The following is a 20,134-nucleotide window of genomic DNA, read 5'->3' on the forward strand; positions in this document are numbered from 1 at the left end:
TGGTGATGTTTTTGATGACAAGGCAAGGCAAGGCAAATTTATTTGTATAGCACAATTCGTACACAAGGCAATTCAAAGTGCTTTACAGAAGCATAAAAATACATTAAAATCATACATTTCAAAGAAAGAAAGGAAGAAAGAGATTAGAAGAGAATATAAAAATAAAAATAAAATACAATTAAAGGAAAATTAAAAACAGAAGCCAGTAAAAGACAATAATTTAGCATTTAGAATGATTAAAGTCATTGAGCAAATATATTTACTTTAAGTAAAAGCTGAAGCAAATAATAATGTTTTCAACCCTGATTTAAATGAGCTGACAGTTGGTGCAGACCTCAGGTGTGCAGGGAGAGTGTTCCACAGGTGAGGAGCATAATAACTGAAAGCTGCTTCACTTTGTTTCGTTCTCATTCTGGGAACACACAATAGACCTGTCCCTGATGACCTGAGAGGTCTGGATACTTCATATGGAGTTAATAAATCTAAAATATATTTCAGTCCTAGACCATTTAATGCTTTGTAGACCAACGGTAAGATTTTAAAGTCTGTTCTTTGACTCACAGGAAGCCAATGTAGTGATCTGAGGACTGGTGTGATATGGTCCATTTTTCTAGTGTTTGTAAGGACTCGTGCAGCAGCATTTTGAATCAGCTGTAGTTGCCTAATCGATTTTTGTTAAGGCCAGTAAAGACTCCATTGCACTAGTCCAACCTACTGAAAATAAATGCATGAACAAGTTTTTCCATGTCTTCTTTGGACAGACATCCCTTAATTCTGGTTATATTTTTCAGGTGGTAGTAGGCTGATTTGGTAATGAGCTTTAAATGGTTGTTAAAATTCATGTCAGAATCAATAATTACACCAAGATTTCTGGCTTTATCTGTTGTTGTCAGTGACATGGAATTAAGGTGAGTACTGATCTTTGACCTTTCATTTTTGGGGCCAAATACAATCACTTCTGTCTTATCTGCATTAAGCTGAAGAAAATTCTGGCACATCCACTCATTGATTTGATGAATACACTACACTCACTCAGTGAAAGTAAGGGACTGTAGTCATGTGATGACACAGAAATATAAATTGAAAAAATATAAATGCATAAGTATGATAAGAAATATTATGATGCTCCATAATCTGAGCTAGGGGCAACATGTAGATGTTGAAAAGAAGTGGTCCGAGAATGGACCCTTGTGGCACCCCACACATCATCTTTTTTCGTTCAGACATGTGCTCACCAATTGACACAAAGTAGTCTCTATCTTGTACATAAGATTTGAATCAGTGTAGTACAGTGCCAGTAAGTCCCACCCACTTTTCCAGTCTGTCAAGAAGTATGTCATGATCAACTGTATCAAAGGCAGCACTGAGATCTAATAATACTAAGACTGAGGTTTTGGAAGCATCATTATTCAGATGTATGTCATTTAAAACTTTGATAAGTACAGTCTCAGTGCTGTGGTGTGGACGAAATCTAGACTGAAATGCATTAAAAAGATTGTTCTGCATCATGAAAGCATGCATTTGTTGAAAAACAACCCTTTTAAACATTTTTCCCAGAAAGGGAAGATTTGATATTGGCCTGTAGTTACTTATCGCTGAAGCATCCAGATTAGTCTTTTTTAGGAGAGGTTTTATTACTGCAGTTTTCAAGGCCTGGGGAAAGTGACCAGACTGAAGAGAATTATTTATTATCTGCAACACATCTGGAGCTATGCAATTAAAGACATTTTTAAAAAAGTTTGTTGGCAGAGCATCAAGGCAGTATGTTGTGGATTTTAACTGTGATACAGTTTCTGTCAGCCTTGTATGATCTAGAAGGTTAAAATGTGCTAGATTAACTGGAGAACAAGAAGGCACAGATGGACTTATCATGTTGCCTGAGCTGGAGCTGCACACTGTTTGTCTTATCCTTGAAATTTTATCTGTAAAAAAGGCTGCATATTCATTGCATGACTTGTTGGAAAGCAGCTCGGGAGGGACTGATGCTGTGGGGTTTGTCAGTCTATCCACAACAGAAAACAAAGTGCGGACATTATTACAGTTTCTGTTGATAATCTCTGAGAAGAATGCTTGCCTTGCCGTCTTTAGTTCATGGTTATAGGTGTGGAGACTGTTTTTGTAAATCTCATAATGAACTTGGAGTTTGGTTTTTCGCCACCTGCGCTCTGCCTGTCTGCAGACTCTTTTCAGAATCAGAAAAATCAGAAAAAGCTTTATTGCCAAGAATGCTTTTACACATACGAGGAATTTTTTCTGGTGAAATTGGTGCATGACACATCTACTAAAATATGACACATCTACTAAAATAAGAGCATAAAAAATAACAATTTAAATATATATACACAAGTCTGTTATTGTTAGAAACACAGTACTGTTTTTCAGAAAGAAGTCCAAGTTGAGCGTTAATGTAACGCATAGAGTTATATTTATATCACTCAATGTGACAGAATGAGTCTGAGGTGGAATGTGAAGAGTGTCAGGGGGGGTTCCGGGCCTTGTTGGTAAGGCTGACAGCAGACGGGAAAAAACTGTTCTTGTGGCGTGAGGTTTTGGTCCTGATGGACCGCAGCCTCTTGCCAGAGGGGAGTGGCTCAAAGAGTTTGTGTCCGGGGTGAGAGGGATCAGCCACAATCTTTTCTGCACGCCTCAGGGTCCTGGAGGCGTACAGGTCCTGAAGAGATGGTAGATTGCAGCCAATCACCTTCTCTGCAGACCGAATGACACGCTGCAGTCTGCCCTTGTCCTTGGCGGTGGCAGCAGCGTACCAGATGGTGATGGAGGAGGTGAGGATGGACTCGATGATGGCTGTGTAGAAGTGCACCATCATTGTCTTTGGCAGGCTGAATTTCTTCAGCTGCCGTAGGAAGAACATCCTCTGCTGTGCTTTCCTGATGAGGGAGCTGATGTTCGGCTCCCACTTGAGGTCCTGGGAGATGATAGTTCCCAGGAAGCGGAAGGACTCCACAGTGTCAATAGTGGAGTCACAGAGGGTGATGGGGGCGGGTGAGGCTGAGTTCTTCCTGTAGTCCACAACCATCTCCACTGTCTTTAGAGCATTTAGCTCCAGGTTGTTCTGATTGCACCAGGTCACCAGATGGTCAACCTCCCACCTGTAGGCGGACTCGTCGCCATCAGAGATGAGTCCGATGAGGGTGGTGTCGTCCGCAAACTTCAGGAGCTTGACAGACTGGTGACTGGAGGTGCAGCTGTTCGTGTACAGGGAGAAGAGCAGAGGAGAAAGAACACAGCCCTGGGGGGATCCGGTGCTGATGGTCTTAGCGTCGGAGAGGTGTTTCCCCAGCTTCACGCACTGTTTCCTGTCAGACAGGAAGTCTGTGATCCACCCGCAGGTGGAGTCAGGCACGCTCAGCTGGGAGAGCTTCTCCTGAAGCAGAGTTGGGACGATGGTGTTGAAGGCAGAACTGAAATCCACAAACAGGATCCTAGCGTAGGTTCCTGCGGAGTCCAGGTGCTGGAGGATGAAGTGGAGGGCCAAGTTGACTGCATCGTCTACAGACCTGTTGGCTCTGTAGGCAAACTGCAGGGGGTCTAGGAGAGGGTCAGTGATGTCTCTGATGTGTGAGAGCACAAGGCGCTCAAAGGACTTCATGACCACAGAGGTCAGGGCGACGGGTCTGAAGTCATTAAGTCCTGTGGTCCTTGGCTTCTTGGGAACAGGGATGATGGTTGAAGACTTGAAGCAGGCTGGCACGTGACATGTCTCCAGTGAGGTGTTAAAAATGTCTGTGAACACTGGGGACAGCTGATCAGCGCAGTGCTTCAAGGCAGATGGGGAGACAGAATCCGGTCCAGCTGCTTTCCGGGGGTTCTGTCTCCTGAAGAGTCTGTTGACGTCCCTTTCATGGATGGAAAGAGTCGTCACTGAGGTGGGTGGGGAGGGGGAGGGGGGGGCCTTTAAGGTGGGCATTGGTGGAGGTGACTGGAGCTGGAGCTGTTCAGAGGTGTCGTGGGGGATGGTTGCTGGACTGTCCCTTTGTCTTTCAAAGCGGCAGTAGAACTGGTTCAGGTCGTTGGCTAGGCGTCGATCGTTGATGGAGTGGGGGGCTTTAGGCTTGAAGTTAGTGATCTGCCTGAGCCCTTTCCAGACAGACGCAGAGTCGTTAGCTGAGAATTGGTGTTGGAGCTTCTCAGAGTACAGCCGTTTAGCCTCTTTCACCGCCTTGCTAAACTTGTACTTCGACTCTTTGTATCTGTCTTTGTCCCCACTCCTGAAGGTCTCTTCCTTTGCCAACCTTAGCTGCCTGAGTTGGGCTGTGAACCAGGGTTTGTCATTGTTGTAACTCACCCTGGTGCGTGATGGAACACAGCAGTCCTCACAGAAGCTGATGTAGGACGTCACAGTCTCCGTGTACTCATCCAGACTGTTGGTAGCAGTCCTGAACACATCCCAGTCAGTAGAGTCCAAACACGCCTGGAGATCCTCCACAGCCTCGCTGGTCCACTTCCTTGATGTCCTCACTACAGGTTTGCAGAGCTTTAGTTTCTGCCTGTACGCAGGAATCAGGTGCACCATGACGTGGTCAGAGTGGCCCAGTGCAGCACGGGGGACGGCGTGATAAGCATCCCTGACGGTGGTGTAACAGTGATCCAGAATGTTCTCCTCTCTGGTCGGGCATTTGATAAACTGTCTGTATTTAGGGAGTTCGTGGGTGAGGTTACCTTTGTTAAAGTCGCCAAGGACAATAACTAAGGAGTCCGGGTTGGTCCGCTCCACACACAGTATCTGGTCCGCGAGCATACGCTGTGCGTCCTGCACGTTGGCTTGCGGCGGGATGTAAACGCCGACCAGAATGAATGAAGCGAACTCACGGGGTGAATAAAAAGGCTTACAGTTAATGGTGAAAGATTCCAGGTCAGGAGAACAGTGCTGCTGGATCACTGTCACGTCCTTGCACCAACCACTGTTGATGTAGAAACAGATTCCTCCACCTTTAGTTTTGCCGGAAAGTTCCGTGTCTCGGTCCGCGCGGTGGAGTTGGAAGCCAGCCAGCTGCAGCGCAGAGTCCGGTATTAATCCACAGAGCCACGTCTCGATGAAGCACAAAACCGCAGATGAAGAAAAGTCCCTGTTTTTACCCAACAGCAGTTGTAATTCCTCCAGTTTGTTGGGCAGTGAACGCACGTTAGAGAGAAATATTCCCGGTAACGCTGTGCGTAGTCCGCGCTGGCGAAGGCGCACGAGCGCGCCGGCTCGTTTTCCTCTCCTCCGGCGTTTCACTGCGTGAGCAAGGGTGAGCACACCTTTGACCAGTATGTCCAAAATTTCCACTGTTGGGAGCAGAAATTTAGGAAATAAATCCTCTGGTGTTGCTCCCCTGATGTTCATGAGCTCTTCTCTGGTGAAAGAGCTCCGGGTACCGTCACAAAAAACAGAGTTAAAACACAAAACAAAACAAAACAACGCGCACCAACACACCGAGGCAGCCGTCCGCGGCGCCATCTTAATTAACTTTTCTGGACTTTGACCAGTGTGGTGTTTCTCCAAGGTGTCTTTTTCCTTCCTGATAAAACTTTTGTCTTAACTGGGGTGATTGAGTCAATAATAGCCATAACTTTGGAACTGAAACTATTTACAAAGTCATCAGTTGAAGCTGAGGGCAGTGTTGGTGATGGTGTAAAAGACTGAGTGAAGACTGCACAGGTGTTATCATTAATATAACGCTTTTTGATTACCTCTGTTCCAGTTTTGTTAAGAATAGCAGGTGTGGCCATTTTAAATGACACACAGTAATGATCGGAAAGAGCAACATCTGTCACCACAACCTCAGAGATATTAAGCCCTTTGGAAATAACCAAATCTAATATATGCCCTTTGTTATGTGTTGAATGTGCTGAGATAGGCCAAAATGATCCAGGATGTTTAAAAGTTCTTTAGCACATCCATCTTTGAGATTATCAACATGAATGTTGAAGTCACCCACTAACACAACACAGTCAAAATCAATACAAACAACGGACAGTAGATTGGCAAACTCATCGGAAAACTTTGCATTGTATTTTGGAGGCTTGTAGATGGTTACGAAGACTGATCGACAGGGAGCCTTTGATTGGATGGCAACATATTCAAAATATTCAAATTCACCATAAGAGACTCTACTGAATTGAATGCTATCATTAAACAAAATGGCGACTCCACCCCCTCTCTTATGCATTCTTACTTCACTTCTGAAACTGAAATTCGGAGGGGCTGACTCATTGAGAATTGCTGCGCTGTTATCTTGTCCTAACCAAGTTTCAGTTAAAAACATAAAATCAAGCTTGTGCTTGATGATAAAGTCATTGATTAAGAATGATTTGCCTGCCAAAGACCTAACATTTAAAAGAGCTAACTTAAATGTGCTAAAAAGTCCAACATCCCCATGTTTTAGAACATACTGTGGCTGACGTGGAATATATGTTAAATTCGATGATGTGATGTTTCTGGAGAGATGGGCCGATCTTCTCCTCCTATCTATTGAGACATGAATCACTGAAGCTTCCGGCACAATGGGCCCTGGCTTTTCCTTGGAAAAGTCAGGCATAACATTTTCCTTTAAAAGCTGGACCCGGAACACATCAGTTCCCAACACAAATAGGTGGCTGTGCTGGGCTCTTACTAGGGGACTGGAGTATGTTCAGCTCAAGCTGTGGAGGGGGTGGAGGTGGTGCCCATCGGCGCTGTGGTGGTGGAAGGAGACAGGGTGGTTGTAGCGGTGGAATTTGGGGGGACAGGATCCCAGATGGGCGAGGAGTAAGTCTGATACCAGCGCTGACAAGTTTGTTCATTTGGTCAGTAAACTCCAGCAAGGGGGAGGATGGTGATGGGATACCCAGTGAAGATGATGAGCTAGATGGAGTTTGGGCAGTTCGAGATGGTGACCTAGGTGGAGTTTTAGTGATTGGAGATGATGACCTAGGTGGAGTTTTAGTGGTTGGAGTCGGTGAATCCTCATGAGCAGTGGCCCCTGGTGGAGGACATGAGGCATCCCCTTTTTTGCTCTGGCATCCCTCATGGTTAGAGCATACAGGCGGGGGGAGAGTTTTTTCTCCTTCATGTTTTGTTTTTTGCTGCTTTTGTTTGGATTCCTCTTGTCTCTTTTCCTTTGGAGTGGGAACAGGAAGAGAAAGATAGGTTGGAGGCAAAAAGTTTTACCCCTGACTTGTTTAGGGAAAGTCCATCTCCTTTGAAAAATGTCTGCGGTCGCAGAAAAAGTTGAAATTGTCAATAAAATGCACTGAGTGGACATCACATGCAGTTGAAAGCCAGCTGTTTACTGCCAATAATCTGCTGAATCTCTTTCCTCCTCCTCTGACTGGTGGTAAAGGCCCACTGAAGAAGACCTCAGCATTCAGAGAGCTCACTGCATTTAACAGTTTATCTAAATCTCGTTTGAGCACTTCAGATTGTCGTTTCGCAATATCATTTGCCCCTGTGTGCAGTACAAGGTATTTCCAAGTTGGAATTTCTGCAACAATACTGAGGATTCTGTCGGTCATGTTGGAGACTGTATCATCAGGAAAGCACGACACTTTGTGTTTCTGCTGTACATGCTTCCCACATCTTTCATAGCAGAATCACCAACAACCAGAGTCTCAGGACCAGTCAGTAGCTTTCCTTGTAGCTTTCTAGCTTCTGACTTCCTGTCAGGCCTTACCCTTCTCTGTGAGTCCGAGAAGTTATCCAGGTTTTCAGTTGGAGATCCAGGGTCCTGCAGTAGTGGAGCAAACCGATTTTGTAACTGCACACTAGCTGGTTTGGGAGCTTTGTTGCTCATCTTCCCTTTAGCTTTTATCCACAGCTGTGTCTTACTCTGGTGTTGAGGAGGATGATAACGCAGGCCAGCCTGTCGAATCACAGATCTCTGGGCGCTGGGTTCTACCTGTTGGACGTCTCCCCATATCAGCTGATTTACTCTTGGGCTTTGCCCCAAGAGCATTCCAGGGAGGACTAATACTGGCAGATTTATTACCCGGTACACAGCCCTTTAGTTTCGTGGGAGCTGTATCAGAGCCAATTAGCTGGATGGTAGCATTCTCCAGTCCACTGTTTTGAGTCAGTGGCAAAGTGCTGTCATTTCCACAAGGTCCGTTCACGTCTGCGTTTATTTCCAGACGCTGAACTTTGGTTTCCAACACTGCAACCTGCTGCAGAAGTTTGTAGAGGTCATCTGTGGACAAAGGAGGCATCTTGGTGCTAGTTAGTTAGCTTTACCTGCCAGCAGGCTTCTTCTGTTGGTAGGCCGTAGCAGGCTTTTTCTGTCAGTAGGACAGAGCAGAGCGTATCCGTGAAATATCAGAGGTCGCAAGGGTCATCCACAACTTTTAAATATTTGTCCATAAAATATATCTTTAGATGTCCAATTCAGCCTTAAACTCTCAAGTTTAAGGAAAATTAAAAAAAATACAGAAAACAAGATGGGAAATCACAAGCCCAGATAGAAACCAGCTACCAGAGGAGGAGGAGGAGCACACGCTCTTCCATGCATTTGGATATGTATCCAGTCACAGATTCAGTGTAATCCGTCAAGTTGACATGCTAGTTGGTAGTGGCAGCCTCCCTAAAAACAGTCCAGTCTGTGCAGTCGAAACAGTCTTTGAGAGCTGAGGTAGCTCCCTCTGGCCATACTCTGATCTGCCTCACAGACGGCTTGTTCCTGGTCAATAGAGGTCTGTAGGATGGAATTAGCATAACAGAGAGGTGATCTGAGTTCCCCAGGTCGGAGTGGGGAGCAGCTTTTTATGCCTGTCTGATGTTGGTGCAGACTTGGTCGAGTATGTTATTTCCCCTGGTTGCAAAGTTCACATATTTGTAATAATGTGGTAGTACTGTCTTCAGTTTGGCCTGATTGAAATCACCAGTGATTATGTACACAGAGTCCGGGTTGGCATTCTGCATTGAGCTGATAGACTGATACAATGTAGACAGTGCATCCTTTGTGTTCGCACCGGGTGGAATGTACACAGCTGTGATGTTGATGGCTGTGCAGGTCTGCAGGGGTTAGCTTTTAGCCTGGTGCTGATACCCGCTCGGCTGGCTCGCTTGCTAGTTCTAGCACAACGCTTACAACTCATGCTGGCAGGGGAGTCCGCTGCCTTGCAGGCCCCTGGGTCTTGCCGGTGTAGGATGCCTAGCTTGCAGAGTGCCTCGGGTTCCAAAACCAGTGTAACTCCAGAAAAGTTCCTTTCTTTGTGTAGTTAAATCCAGTCAAAGGTAGTCCATTTTGTTTTCCAGCGAACTAACGTTGGATAGCAGAACAGAAGGAAGTGCAGGTCTGTAGGAGTTAGCTTTTAGCCTGGCACTGATACCCGCTTGGCTGCCTCGCTTGCTAGTTCTAGCACAACGCTTATGACGCATGCTGGTAGCGGAGTCCGCTGCCTTGCAGGCCCCTTGGTCTTGCCGGTGTAGGATGCCTAGCTTGCAGAGTGCTTCGGGTTCCAAAACCAGTGTAACTCCAGAAAAGTTCGCGGAAAAGTACGAGTTTCTTAGTCCAAGTAGTGCAGTTCTGTCATAGACTATTCTTGCACAAAACTGCAACGGTACAGACGGCATGTTAAACATAAAACGTACATTGCTATCAAGAGCTGGAGTGGCCGCTGCCGGACAGGGCGCCGCCATCTTTTTATTAAAGCTGACCACAAAGTAGACAGGGGTCAGAATATGGTGGATGAGTGGGTCAAGCACAGAATCCCCACCTGGGAGACTAGGATTTGAGTCCTGTTTGAAACTCACTGTTACTGTCAACATGTTACTTTAAGGCTCAGTTCAGTTATTATTTTCAGGTCTAATCAACCTGAATCAGTGATAACACCTGCACAGCTGTGCAGGGCCTTCAGCAAGCCACCAATTTATGCATATTATCCTAAACCAGTTCATTTGGAGGCCTAAATGAATGCCATTATTGTTGATAGAAGTGATGAACAAAACTACAAGAATAAGACTCAAGTAGAAATAAATTGAAATTGTCCTTTCACTGTGTATGTGGGACTGGCTAATATCATGGCCAGCTAAGAAAAGCCCTGATGGATGCATGCCAGTGGGTGAATCCTGAGAAATCCTGCAAGTGTCCTTCACTTTGCTTGCCTGTTTACATCTATAAGCTGAAAACGAGGAATTTTCTACTCTCTCTCTCTCTCTCCCTCTCTCTCACTCTCTCTCTCTGTTAATCTGGTAACTGTGTCTTGTTAAATTTGTCTTAATTGTGAAGTGTTTTAGAAAACATGTATCTCTCTCTCTTTCTCTAGAGGCAGAGCAGAGCAGCAGTCCCAGTCATACAGGAGTGGGCTCTGATCAAGAGGATAGTCAAACCGCCACCATGGGTAATGTAAAGGACCTTGCATTATAAAGGAACATTTTGTTTGTGTTTGTGTGTGTAAGCTGGTTAAGGTGTGTAAGCTTTGACCCCATATATTTATACATGGTTTTACAAATGTATCCACACAAGTTATCTGGATGAGGAAAAATACATGTATTGCAAAGTGTGAATGCGTAGAACTGCATGAAAAATAAAAGCAATACAGGTGGGAAATTAATGGTGTACAGTAAGAAATAACTCTGTGTGCAAATACAAAGGCAAAATCTGATCCAGATAACGTATCCAGACCACTTTGAGTAGTCTTTAGAGTAGAAAAGCACTATACTAATACAGTCAATTTAAATGGGGTATTTATTACAATTTATTCTGTCTTATGTACGTGCTCATACATTATCATTTTTGCCTGACTACATACCATTTTTTTCTTCATTTACTGTCTGTTAATTGTCTCTATCAGTTTGTTCAAACATATGAACAAATGCAGTATTTATCTAATACATAAATTACACAGGCTGACAGCTGAGTTTGATCTAATAAATGATTTTATTGTAACCAGAAATGAATACAAAGTCCCTTCAAAACATTTGAAGTAGTGGCAGTGGAAGTAACCAGTCATCCGCATGTAGTGCAAGTTTATGGTCTGCATGATGATATGATAAGCCAAGCAGTAAATGTAAACAATAGACATTACTGACAAGGGCAACATGCCATAACAGTTGGTGCCCTAGTTTCTTGTTAGGACCAGTGCTGTTGGATTATGATATAAGGTTATGAATATGTTTTGTTTCAAATCCCACATTGTGCTTGGTATGCTGAAATTCCTTTTCTGAGAGACTCTTCACATGATCATAATCTTACACATTACAAGGTAAATCAACACACACTGAAAAAAATGTAAATAAAGAAAAGGTGGAAATAAAAGCAAACCATAAGTACACAATTTTCTGTTAAAAATTACTCATAGCTTTGTACTGAGGAAATACAGTGTGTAAATGAACAACTCAAAGCATAAACCACCTAGGGAATGTTGTAGTCCACATACCATTAATTACATGAATGAACATCTAACTGTATGGGATGAACCAACATGTAAATTGATTGACATGAACTAATTGCTAATGCTCTAGACTCTTCCTCACACACAAACACAGTATGAGAGTGAGACTGCTATTGTGTTTCTACAGATGGTCCAGAGTTCCAGGAGAGTTTTTTGACATCAGGAGTTTTCAGTGTCACTGAGCTGGTCCATGTCTCAAGAAGTAAGCCTACTTTACCATTAACTTATGAATTATATTCACCATTACAGAATTTAGAGTTTCCCAGTTATAATTATGACTTGCACCTTGATGTGAATGTGATTTGCAAGTCAGAGGCTAGTAATTACTGCCATATACCATGAACATAGTTTGGCATATTTTGGAGGGAAATTGCTCTGTGGACTGGGTGACTGTTTGCAAAGTCGGTAGCAATTTCATGCCAAAATAGTGATAAGCTTAAACACATACATCCTGCACAACTTCAACTGTGACCCTCCACCCACCTCATTGAACATGGATGAGGGATTGGGAGTGGGTTAGTTTGAAGACATGAAATTAATAAACAAGGAAACAAACATGTGGGCTTGCACCAAACAAAAATGGTACTGCACCTAAACCATTGTTACCGCTGGCTTTTTGTCAGCATGAAATTTAGAGCCCATTTGCATCAGATGACTCATCAGAAGACAGATCAGTGACATATGACTTCTTTTGGGACTGCAGCGTCAGAAGTTAAAGTCCCAAGTCCTAAACATTTGGAGTCATAAAGAAGCCATTGTGCACCCTTCACATAATTTAATGCAAATTTAATTTTTTTAAACAGGGTAAGAGGTAGTATAATGAGCTACACAGGAAAAAGCTTTTTTTTTTTTTTTTTTAATTATTGCAATGTGTTTTAGTGTGTTCTGAGCTTTTCCATAGCAGTTGAACATGGCAGAATCTGTTCTGCTTAATGTGACAATTTCAGGTGTCATCTGTTGTCTGTCTGCTGCTCTGAACTGACAAACACACCTTTTCCTGCTGCCTAATGAAACTTCACACATTCTACAAAATGGAAGAAAGGAAAAAAAATGCTATAGAGACTATATTTTTTGTCACTCAAGAAACTATTGACAGGCTACTAACTTTTCAGTGTGTACAGTATGTCACAACCACAGTGTGTTGCCCTTGTGCGTGTAGCTCCAGTAGTCACGGGAGTAGGTCCTAGTTTCTCTATGGGGGAGCTCCAGGGTCATCTGGCCTACGACCTCAACCAGTCTGTCAACCAGCCAGTCAGCCTCAGACGATCACTGGCCAGCACCTCATCCAGCGGGTAATGACAAAGACACACAAACACACACACACTCTCTCTCTCTCTCTCTCTCACACACACACACACACACACACACACACACACACACAGACTGCAAATTGCTATATATCTGCACTGAAAACATATGCATAATGCATAATATAATAAAACTTATGCATTATACATAATATGAAGATGTTAGGAACTTATTACTTATTAGGAAACTTATTAGGAAATTTGATAACCAAATTAATTCAGTGAATCCACCATATCAGTCTGATATCAAAAGTCATGACTTCCCAGTTAAATTGATCTTCGTCTCTACTTCAAGGGAATATGCAGGACAACGTCTTGGTCTAAATGAGAATATTTATTAACCTACCATCTTTAACATGGTCTAAATTAAAAGACTGATAATCACATACTAATGGTCGATAACAAAAAAAAAAAAAAAAAAAAAAACAGAACAAGCAATACTGATCTGTGTATGACAAAGTAGTCTGTGCAATGAAATTGGCAATGGCAAAAGAGAGGTCATGATTACCTACTATATAGATTGACTAATAACTAATAATAAGATCAAGAAGATAATAAAATAAGATATCAATAAAGTTATATCTTATCTTAAATTTAAAGGTTAAGTATGATTTCTATCAACCTAGTCATGACCAGTTAGTAAGACGGTTTTGCCTACTTTCAGCTGTGTTGGCCATTGCTGGACATTGTTGTTGGTCAGAACCCACAGCAGTGGATGGTGAAGGAACCTCTTCACAGCAGACTTCTCTGCGGCTTTCCCAGAGGCAACAGGCTCTACCACATTGTCAAACTCAGTTCAGCTAGTGGAGTCTGCCAGCAGAATTTGTGGTTAAACAGCTTGGATGTGTTTGTGTAGGCAGTTGTGGGCAATAATAAAAATAATAATAATAAACAACTTTATTTGTATTGCACTTTTCATACAGGAATTGCAGTTCAAAGTGCTCAAAGAAAGAAATCGCATGCACCAAGTGAGTGCTTTACAATGAATGTAAAATAAAGTGGAGATAAGGATTAATAATAATAATAATAATAATAATAATAATAATAATAATAATAATAATAATAATAATAATAATAAAGAGAATGCTTAAAACCACACAAAAAATATTAAAATCTAGGTAAAAAGTATAAAATCTGAAGAAGTCTAGTTTATTCACTTAGAGTAGAATAAGTGTCAAAATATAAATAAGGATAAAACATCAAATCACAGCATAAAATAATGAAATATAGGTCAAAATAGATTACACTCAATCCATAAAATCAAGTCAAATACAACATTTTAAAAGAAATGCAGCAGTGTATAAGCATGAGGCAAAGCACAAACGTTTCAGACTTGTGTCAGGAAGTCATAGCTAGTGAAAGGCTGAAGTGAAGAGAGAAGTTTTAGCTTTCTGTTGAAAATAGTCAGGGAGCTGGCTTCCCTGATATTTGTATCCGAAGCAGCTCCCTTGTGCAACCCCAAAACAGATGTTATGTTTCTCAGACACTTGATCTCCAAGACCAACGTAAAACTTTCTCCCTTTGATGTTTGTTTTAAACCAGTTTAACACAGTCAGAAAAACCAACCGCTCAAGACAATTGATTTAGATATCATGGCCAGTCGTATCAAATGCTGCACTTAGATCTAACAAGAATTGAGAAAGGACAAGAATTGAGACCTTATGTAGGAATTCTGTAGGAATAGGGTCAACACATGAGGTGGATGAGTTGGACTCAGTGACAGCCTTGCAGAGCTCAGCTAATGTAATACAAGTGCATTTTCCCATGGTAACGTCTTTTTTACAGGGTTTATAGAGCTCATCTGTGGTCACCTCAGCAGCATTGCTGGCTATGATTGAGGTTATTTTGTTAGTGAAAAACGATGCAAGTTCTTCACAGTTTGATGCAGAGAACTGTGGGCGGTTGGGGGCAGTATTGAGCAGCTGGTCAATAGTGGAGAACAATATTCTAACCTTGGAAAAGTAGTCCTTTCCTGCCAGGCGCATTGCTTTGTTATTTGTAGACAGTCATGGCTTCTTTGAATATGTTACAATGAACTGTGATCCCAGTTTCCCTCCATTTTCTTTCAGCTGCTCAACAAATTCTCTTCCTCTCGTTAACATTGTTGTTGTTCAACCATGAAGAGATTCTGTCAGTGGTCCTCTTTTTAACCTTTAGTGAAGTAACAGCATTTAAAGCAGATGACATGGTATTGTTGAAATGGTCAACTGTGTCATTTAAAGAGCAGTCATAGCTATGTGACTCAAATGACCTCACAATATTACAAAACCTTTCTTCAGCCTTGCCATCATGGAATAATCTTTGAACCAGAAATTCCCTTTTAGTCATTATCAAGATTAGTTTGTTATCAAAAAACACACAGTGATGGTCACAATTAGGTGATTCTAATACCGAAACATTGTTGATGTATAACCCTGTTACTATGACCAAGTCAAGAATGTTACAGCGCTAATAAGTGGCTTCATTTACATGTTGGATAAGTTCAAAGCTGTCCAGTAAATTCATAAGTTCCATGGCTTTGGAGTTGTTCTTTTTGTTGATATGGTTATTCAGGTCGCCATTCAGGCAAAGTCATTTTTAGATACACTAAGTGCGATCAGCTCTGAGAATTCCTGCAAAAACACTGATCTTGGTGGTCAATATAATGTAATGATGAGTACTGATAATTCTGCTTTCAGCTCAAGAGTAAGATATTCAAGTGATGTAAATTCATCCAGGTCGATGTCATTACACACAAACTGTTAAGAAAAAATGGCTGCAATACCTCCTCCTTTCCTGTTTTGCCTGACTGACTGATAAAAAGCATAATTTGGAGGACAAGCATGCATCAGTGTAGCTAGTAGCTACACCACAAGTGCTTTTTAGCCAGGTCTCGACTACAACTCAAAACCTTCAAAAGTTTTCAAAGCAAAGCAAGAAAACACTATAACTATGTTCTATGGTACTTTGGCTCACCTGGTTCAGTCTTGCATTAACTTGGCTTGTAAAATAAAGAAATGTTTGTGTGAGATTGTGTGTTATAGACAAATGAAAACTGAGGAGCATGTGATATAAGAAAAAACAAAGATCATAAATGGCATAAGACACAACAAAAACAAGACCAGCAGGAGTAAAAAGAGAAGGGAAAAGAGTGAAAAGCCCTCACAAAAAGGCATCAGCCATTTTTATCCTTAGGGAATACTGAGTGTGTGTTCTGGGTCAGGTAATGGTTGTTATCACCAATCAGGCCTCTTCCTGCTCCTCTATTTGTTTCAACCAGAGAAGAGAGTCATTCTGTTGCAAATCTTTTTGGATGAAATGTTTAATCATGAGTTTATGCACAAAAAGTTGTGCATCCATCCTCCACCATGACCAATTAAAACATTAATATTAAAAGATATATGAAACTAACTCTGCTATCAATTAAAGAAAATGTCACAGTCCAGCCCAGCACTTACCTGTGCTGCAGCTTTTCTGCCACGTCCCATACCTGCCCATCTGCACACCTACCCTATTAGGCTCATCAGGAGGGTATTTAAGCAGCGCTGTCATTCTTTCTGGTTGCCAGATTGTCTATGCGTCATGCTAGACTCTCCAGCGTTCCTTGCCAACCTGATCTCCGGTATTCAACCTTGCCTGTTCCTGACTACTCTGTCTGTCCCTGTGTCTGCAGGTGTTCTGATCTCACCACCTCAGTGGTATTAAAGAGCATATTCCTCCTCCGAGAGTGGTTTCGACCACGGCAAAATCTGTCAGTGATTTCCACGTTCGATCCACTCTCATCACAGTAACTCCGTCTGAGCCGGCTCTCTGCTCATCACGGCACAGTGTTACCCCAGTTGTCCTTTTCCCCGTATTCCCTGTAAATCGACTGGCACTGCAATTGGGTCCTCCACTAGCCCATTACAGTAAAGGAATAATGCACACATGATTTTCTGATAATAAATCATTCAAAACTCTCATAATTCAATTCAACGTAATGCAAATAATTTTTTTTGCCAATAGACAATAAATGCTTTCCAGCACTACTACTTAATGAGTAGAGATTGCACCATCCTTTTACTGATATTAATTAATTACCATTGTGAATAAGAACTAAACATGTGCTTGCACTGTGAAGAACTAACTATACATTACAGTAGATGGCAGCATGATCATGTGGCAAAAATATACTATATAGTGGCAATCAAAAGCTCAGGCCAAACATGTGTTCTAAACATGGGGTTTGCTTTACTTTTAATGGGATCCTTTTATGGATGTTATTAACTTGGTTGCAGAGGAATAAAGCAATTTGTTTATCTTAATTCCAACACGTCCTAAAAAGGCTAAGTACTAGTTTCCAAGTCACTGATGGTACTGGGGGCTGATCCACAAAGATGTCTGATATTACCTTCTCAGGGGAAGCAACAATCAAAATCAATCAGAGGTGAGGTCTTATTGCCCTCCCATTGTAAGGTGAAACTCATATCCATTCTGTGGAGATTTTGATTAACATTTGCTTTGGTGTCTCTTTGGACCCAGTTAATTTCACCAGGGCTCTACCATAAATCTCTCTGTCATGCTAAAAGCTGGTCTTTCCTATGAGTGGATGATACCTCCACTCTTTTTAATATCATTGTGATAGTTTTGTTGTGAGGGAGTGAAAGGAGATCATTGGGTCCATAAACAAACTGCATGTACCCACTGAACTGAATGAAGTTTAGATGCAGAAACACCATGGTTGTGCACAGATATGTCATGTACCTAATTTTTTGGGGGAGCCCGTTTTTAAAACCATGGCAGTGACATACACTAAAGTGTTAACTCAGAAATTAGTTGCAAGTTAAGGATATGTGTAAACATTATATGAGAACTGTGGTGGAGCTAGTCAGAGATACTTAAAGAATAACATGTAAATGAAAGTGATTTGACTTTTAGATTTAGTTTAGTTTTTCTATTTATGCTGAAATTTACAGCAGCAAAATGTACATTTTGTCATGTCCCTCAGTGTGTCATACAGATGCTAAAGAGTACCTTGTGCATCTCTATGCTGGCAAAATGGAGGGAGATCTGCAGTAGCCCTCCTAGTAATTTTCATGGGAAGCAATGCTTTTCTGGTGTCAGAAGGTGTGCATGTGCTATTGTGCAATTACAGACATGTTCTGTGTTAATTTCAAGGCTTTTTTCAGAACCTCAACAACTCTTTTGTGCATGATATGGTGGACAGTGTGATATATAATTCTTCCACACAGGAAAAATATGTACAGTATATTCATACTATGTACATACATGTGGTAATGAGTATAATCTAACAGGACAGTGAGTGTACATCATGTGACCCATTCTGTTACACATACATGCAGCTGTCCTGTGTTAGACTTAGACTGTTTCTTTATTGATCCCAGTTTGGGAAATGATTCCGTTGCAGTAGCGGTTTAAACACACAGACAAACACTAAATACATACAACAAAGGAGAATAAGGATGAGAATGAAAAACTAAGAGAAAAAGACTTTTTCTCAAGAGAATATAAGTGTACAAAATTCTTAAAATATGACCAAGTATATAAACAAGAATAACAGCAGTTGTTAAAAATATAACTAAGTATAACTAAATATACAGTTCTATAATATGTATTATAATGTATAATACATACTATATAATATTATAATAATAAAACTACAATATAGGTAAGTATATAAACCAGTATTGACATCAATTATTAAAAGAGAGAGTGAGTCAGAACTATAAACTAGATACCAGACAAAAAATCGGCAAGTTGAAGATGATAAATAAATTTAAACAACAGACTGTTAGCCCAATTCTTTTGTTGGAAGCCCAAGAACAGTCCGGAGCAATCTTCAGTTCACAGTCAAAGTATTTATGGAGGTCACATATAAAGCAGTGCAGCGCTGGTCTCAAAATGACAGAGCTCATACAGGATCTCAGCCAGAATGAGCACAGTTTTCAGGCAAAAGTTCACATTTATCTTGTTGAGTTTGACCAAACCCCTTACAAAAAACATACATACATTACAGAATGTAATTGGCCAGTTTCCAAGACATGGACGTACCATACTCTATCCATATCTTTGTCCTAGACATGTGATAAACAACCTGTATGTGTGTGTGTGTTGTCTCGAGGCGTAGAACTAATGTACCAGACGTCATGAACAGAGAAGAAAGAAGACAAAAGTATCATCTGTCTCTTGTTATCAGAACTGGTTTTCGCCAGTCATTTTGTCTTTACGGCTGTAGGCTATGAAGGACATTCATTAGATCAAACAAGTGCAATAAAGATCATGGGATGAGAACACATGAGATCACTTTAAAGGACCAATTTGTTACATTACAAGACAGTGTGCAATATTGCAGTGGTGCAGATAATATGTAACACTGAAATATTCGGGTTTGTGAGGTTAGTAGATTAACTGTTTAAGTTATTATTGTACAGTGTGATGGCTCGTGGAATGATTTCCTGAAGTAGTCCTTTTGACAGCAGAGCAGTCTATTGAAGAAGGAGTTCCGCTGTCTGTCCACAAGGTGATGAAGAGGATGTTCAGGGTCATCCATGATGGATAACAGTCTGTCCAGTGTCCTCCTCTCCACCACCTCCTCAAAAATGTTGAATTTGCAGCCAATAATGGAGCCAGGCTTGTGGTGTCGCCGGCTCCAATGCTGCTCCCCCAGCACACTGCAGCAAAGAAGAGTGCGCTGGCAACAACAGACTGGTAGAAGATCTCCAACATCTTGGGGCACACATTGAATGATCTGAGCCTCCTCAGGAAATAGAGTCTGCTCATCCCCTTCTTGTAAACAGCATTGATGTTAGTTTTCCAGTTTAGTCTGTTGTCGAGCTGCACTCTGAGGTATTTGTAATCCTCCACCACTGTGACATTCTTCCCCAGACTGCACAGTGGTTGTGTGGTCATCCCGTTCCTTCTGAAATCAATCACCATCTCCTTGGTCTTGACCACGTTAAGCAGCAGGTGATTTCTGTCAGACCATTCCACAAAATTGTCCACCACTGCTCTGTGTTCCTCCTCTTGTCCATCCTTTATACACCCCACCACCATTGTGTTGTCCAAAAACTTCTGTAGGTGGCAGAATGAGTGTGGGGGCACTTTGACTCCCATCACTCGCAGCTTCTCACCCAGGAGCAGTGGCTGAATGGTATTAAATGCACTGGAGAAATCAAAGAAAGTGATCCTCACAGCCTCTCCAGTGCCTTCATCAGGAGTCCAAGGGAGAGATCACCGGGGGGATTGAGGGTTGGAGAAAGCTTTGGCAGAGGGGGGTTATGGAGGCCCTTGGGGATAGTGGTGAGATGTGAAGGGGGCAGGAGAGTGTAGGGCCACTCCTGGCTGTGAACTAATCATGTTGAAAAAGTGGTTTAGCTCATTGGCCCTCTCAAGGCTGCCGGCTGCTGGTCTGTCTCTTGCCTTGAGCCCCGTGATCTCCTTCATTCCTGTCCAATATCCCTCACTCTATTCTGTTGGGG

General features: G+C 42.0%; 1 protein-coding gene across 7 annotated transcripts in view; it reads left to right on the top strand.

Annotated features, from left to right (window-relative positions):
- The window catches only part of nfic (nuclear factor I/C), a 184,250-nt gene that overhangs the window by 76,601 nt on the left and 87,515 nt on the right, over positions 1–20,134 (top strand). For all 7 annotated transcript variants that reach the window (XR_013075865.1, XM_076722651.1, XM_076722673.1 and 4 more), the window contains exons 5-7: positions 10,243–10,317; positions 11,498–11,572; positions 12,530–12,662. Coding sequence is in view for 6 of the 7 variants with exons in the window: in XM_076722651.1 (XP_076578766.1) it covers positions 10,243–10,317; positions 11,498–11,572; positions 12,530–12,662 (283 nt within the window). In the remaining variant the exon portion in view is untranslated. The remainder of the gene's footprint in view (positions 1–10,242; positions 10,318–11,497; positions 11,573–12,529; positions 12,663–20,134) is intronic.

The sequence above is a fragment of the Chaetodon auriga genome, chromosome 3, assembly GCF_051107435.1.
Source record: "Chaetodon auriga isolate fChaAug3 chromosome 3, fChaAug3.hap1, whole genome shotgun sequence".
In the NCBI taxonomy this organism is placed as follows: Eukaryota; Metazoa; Chordata; class Actinopteri; order Chaetodontiformes; family Chaetodontidae; genus Chaetodon; species Chaetodon auriga.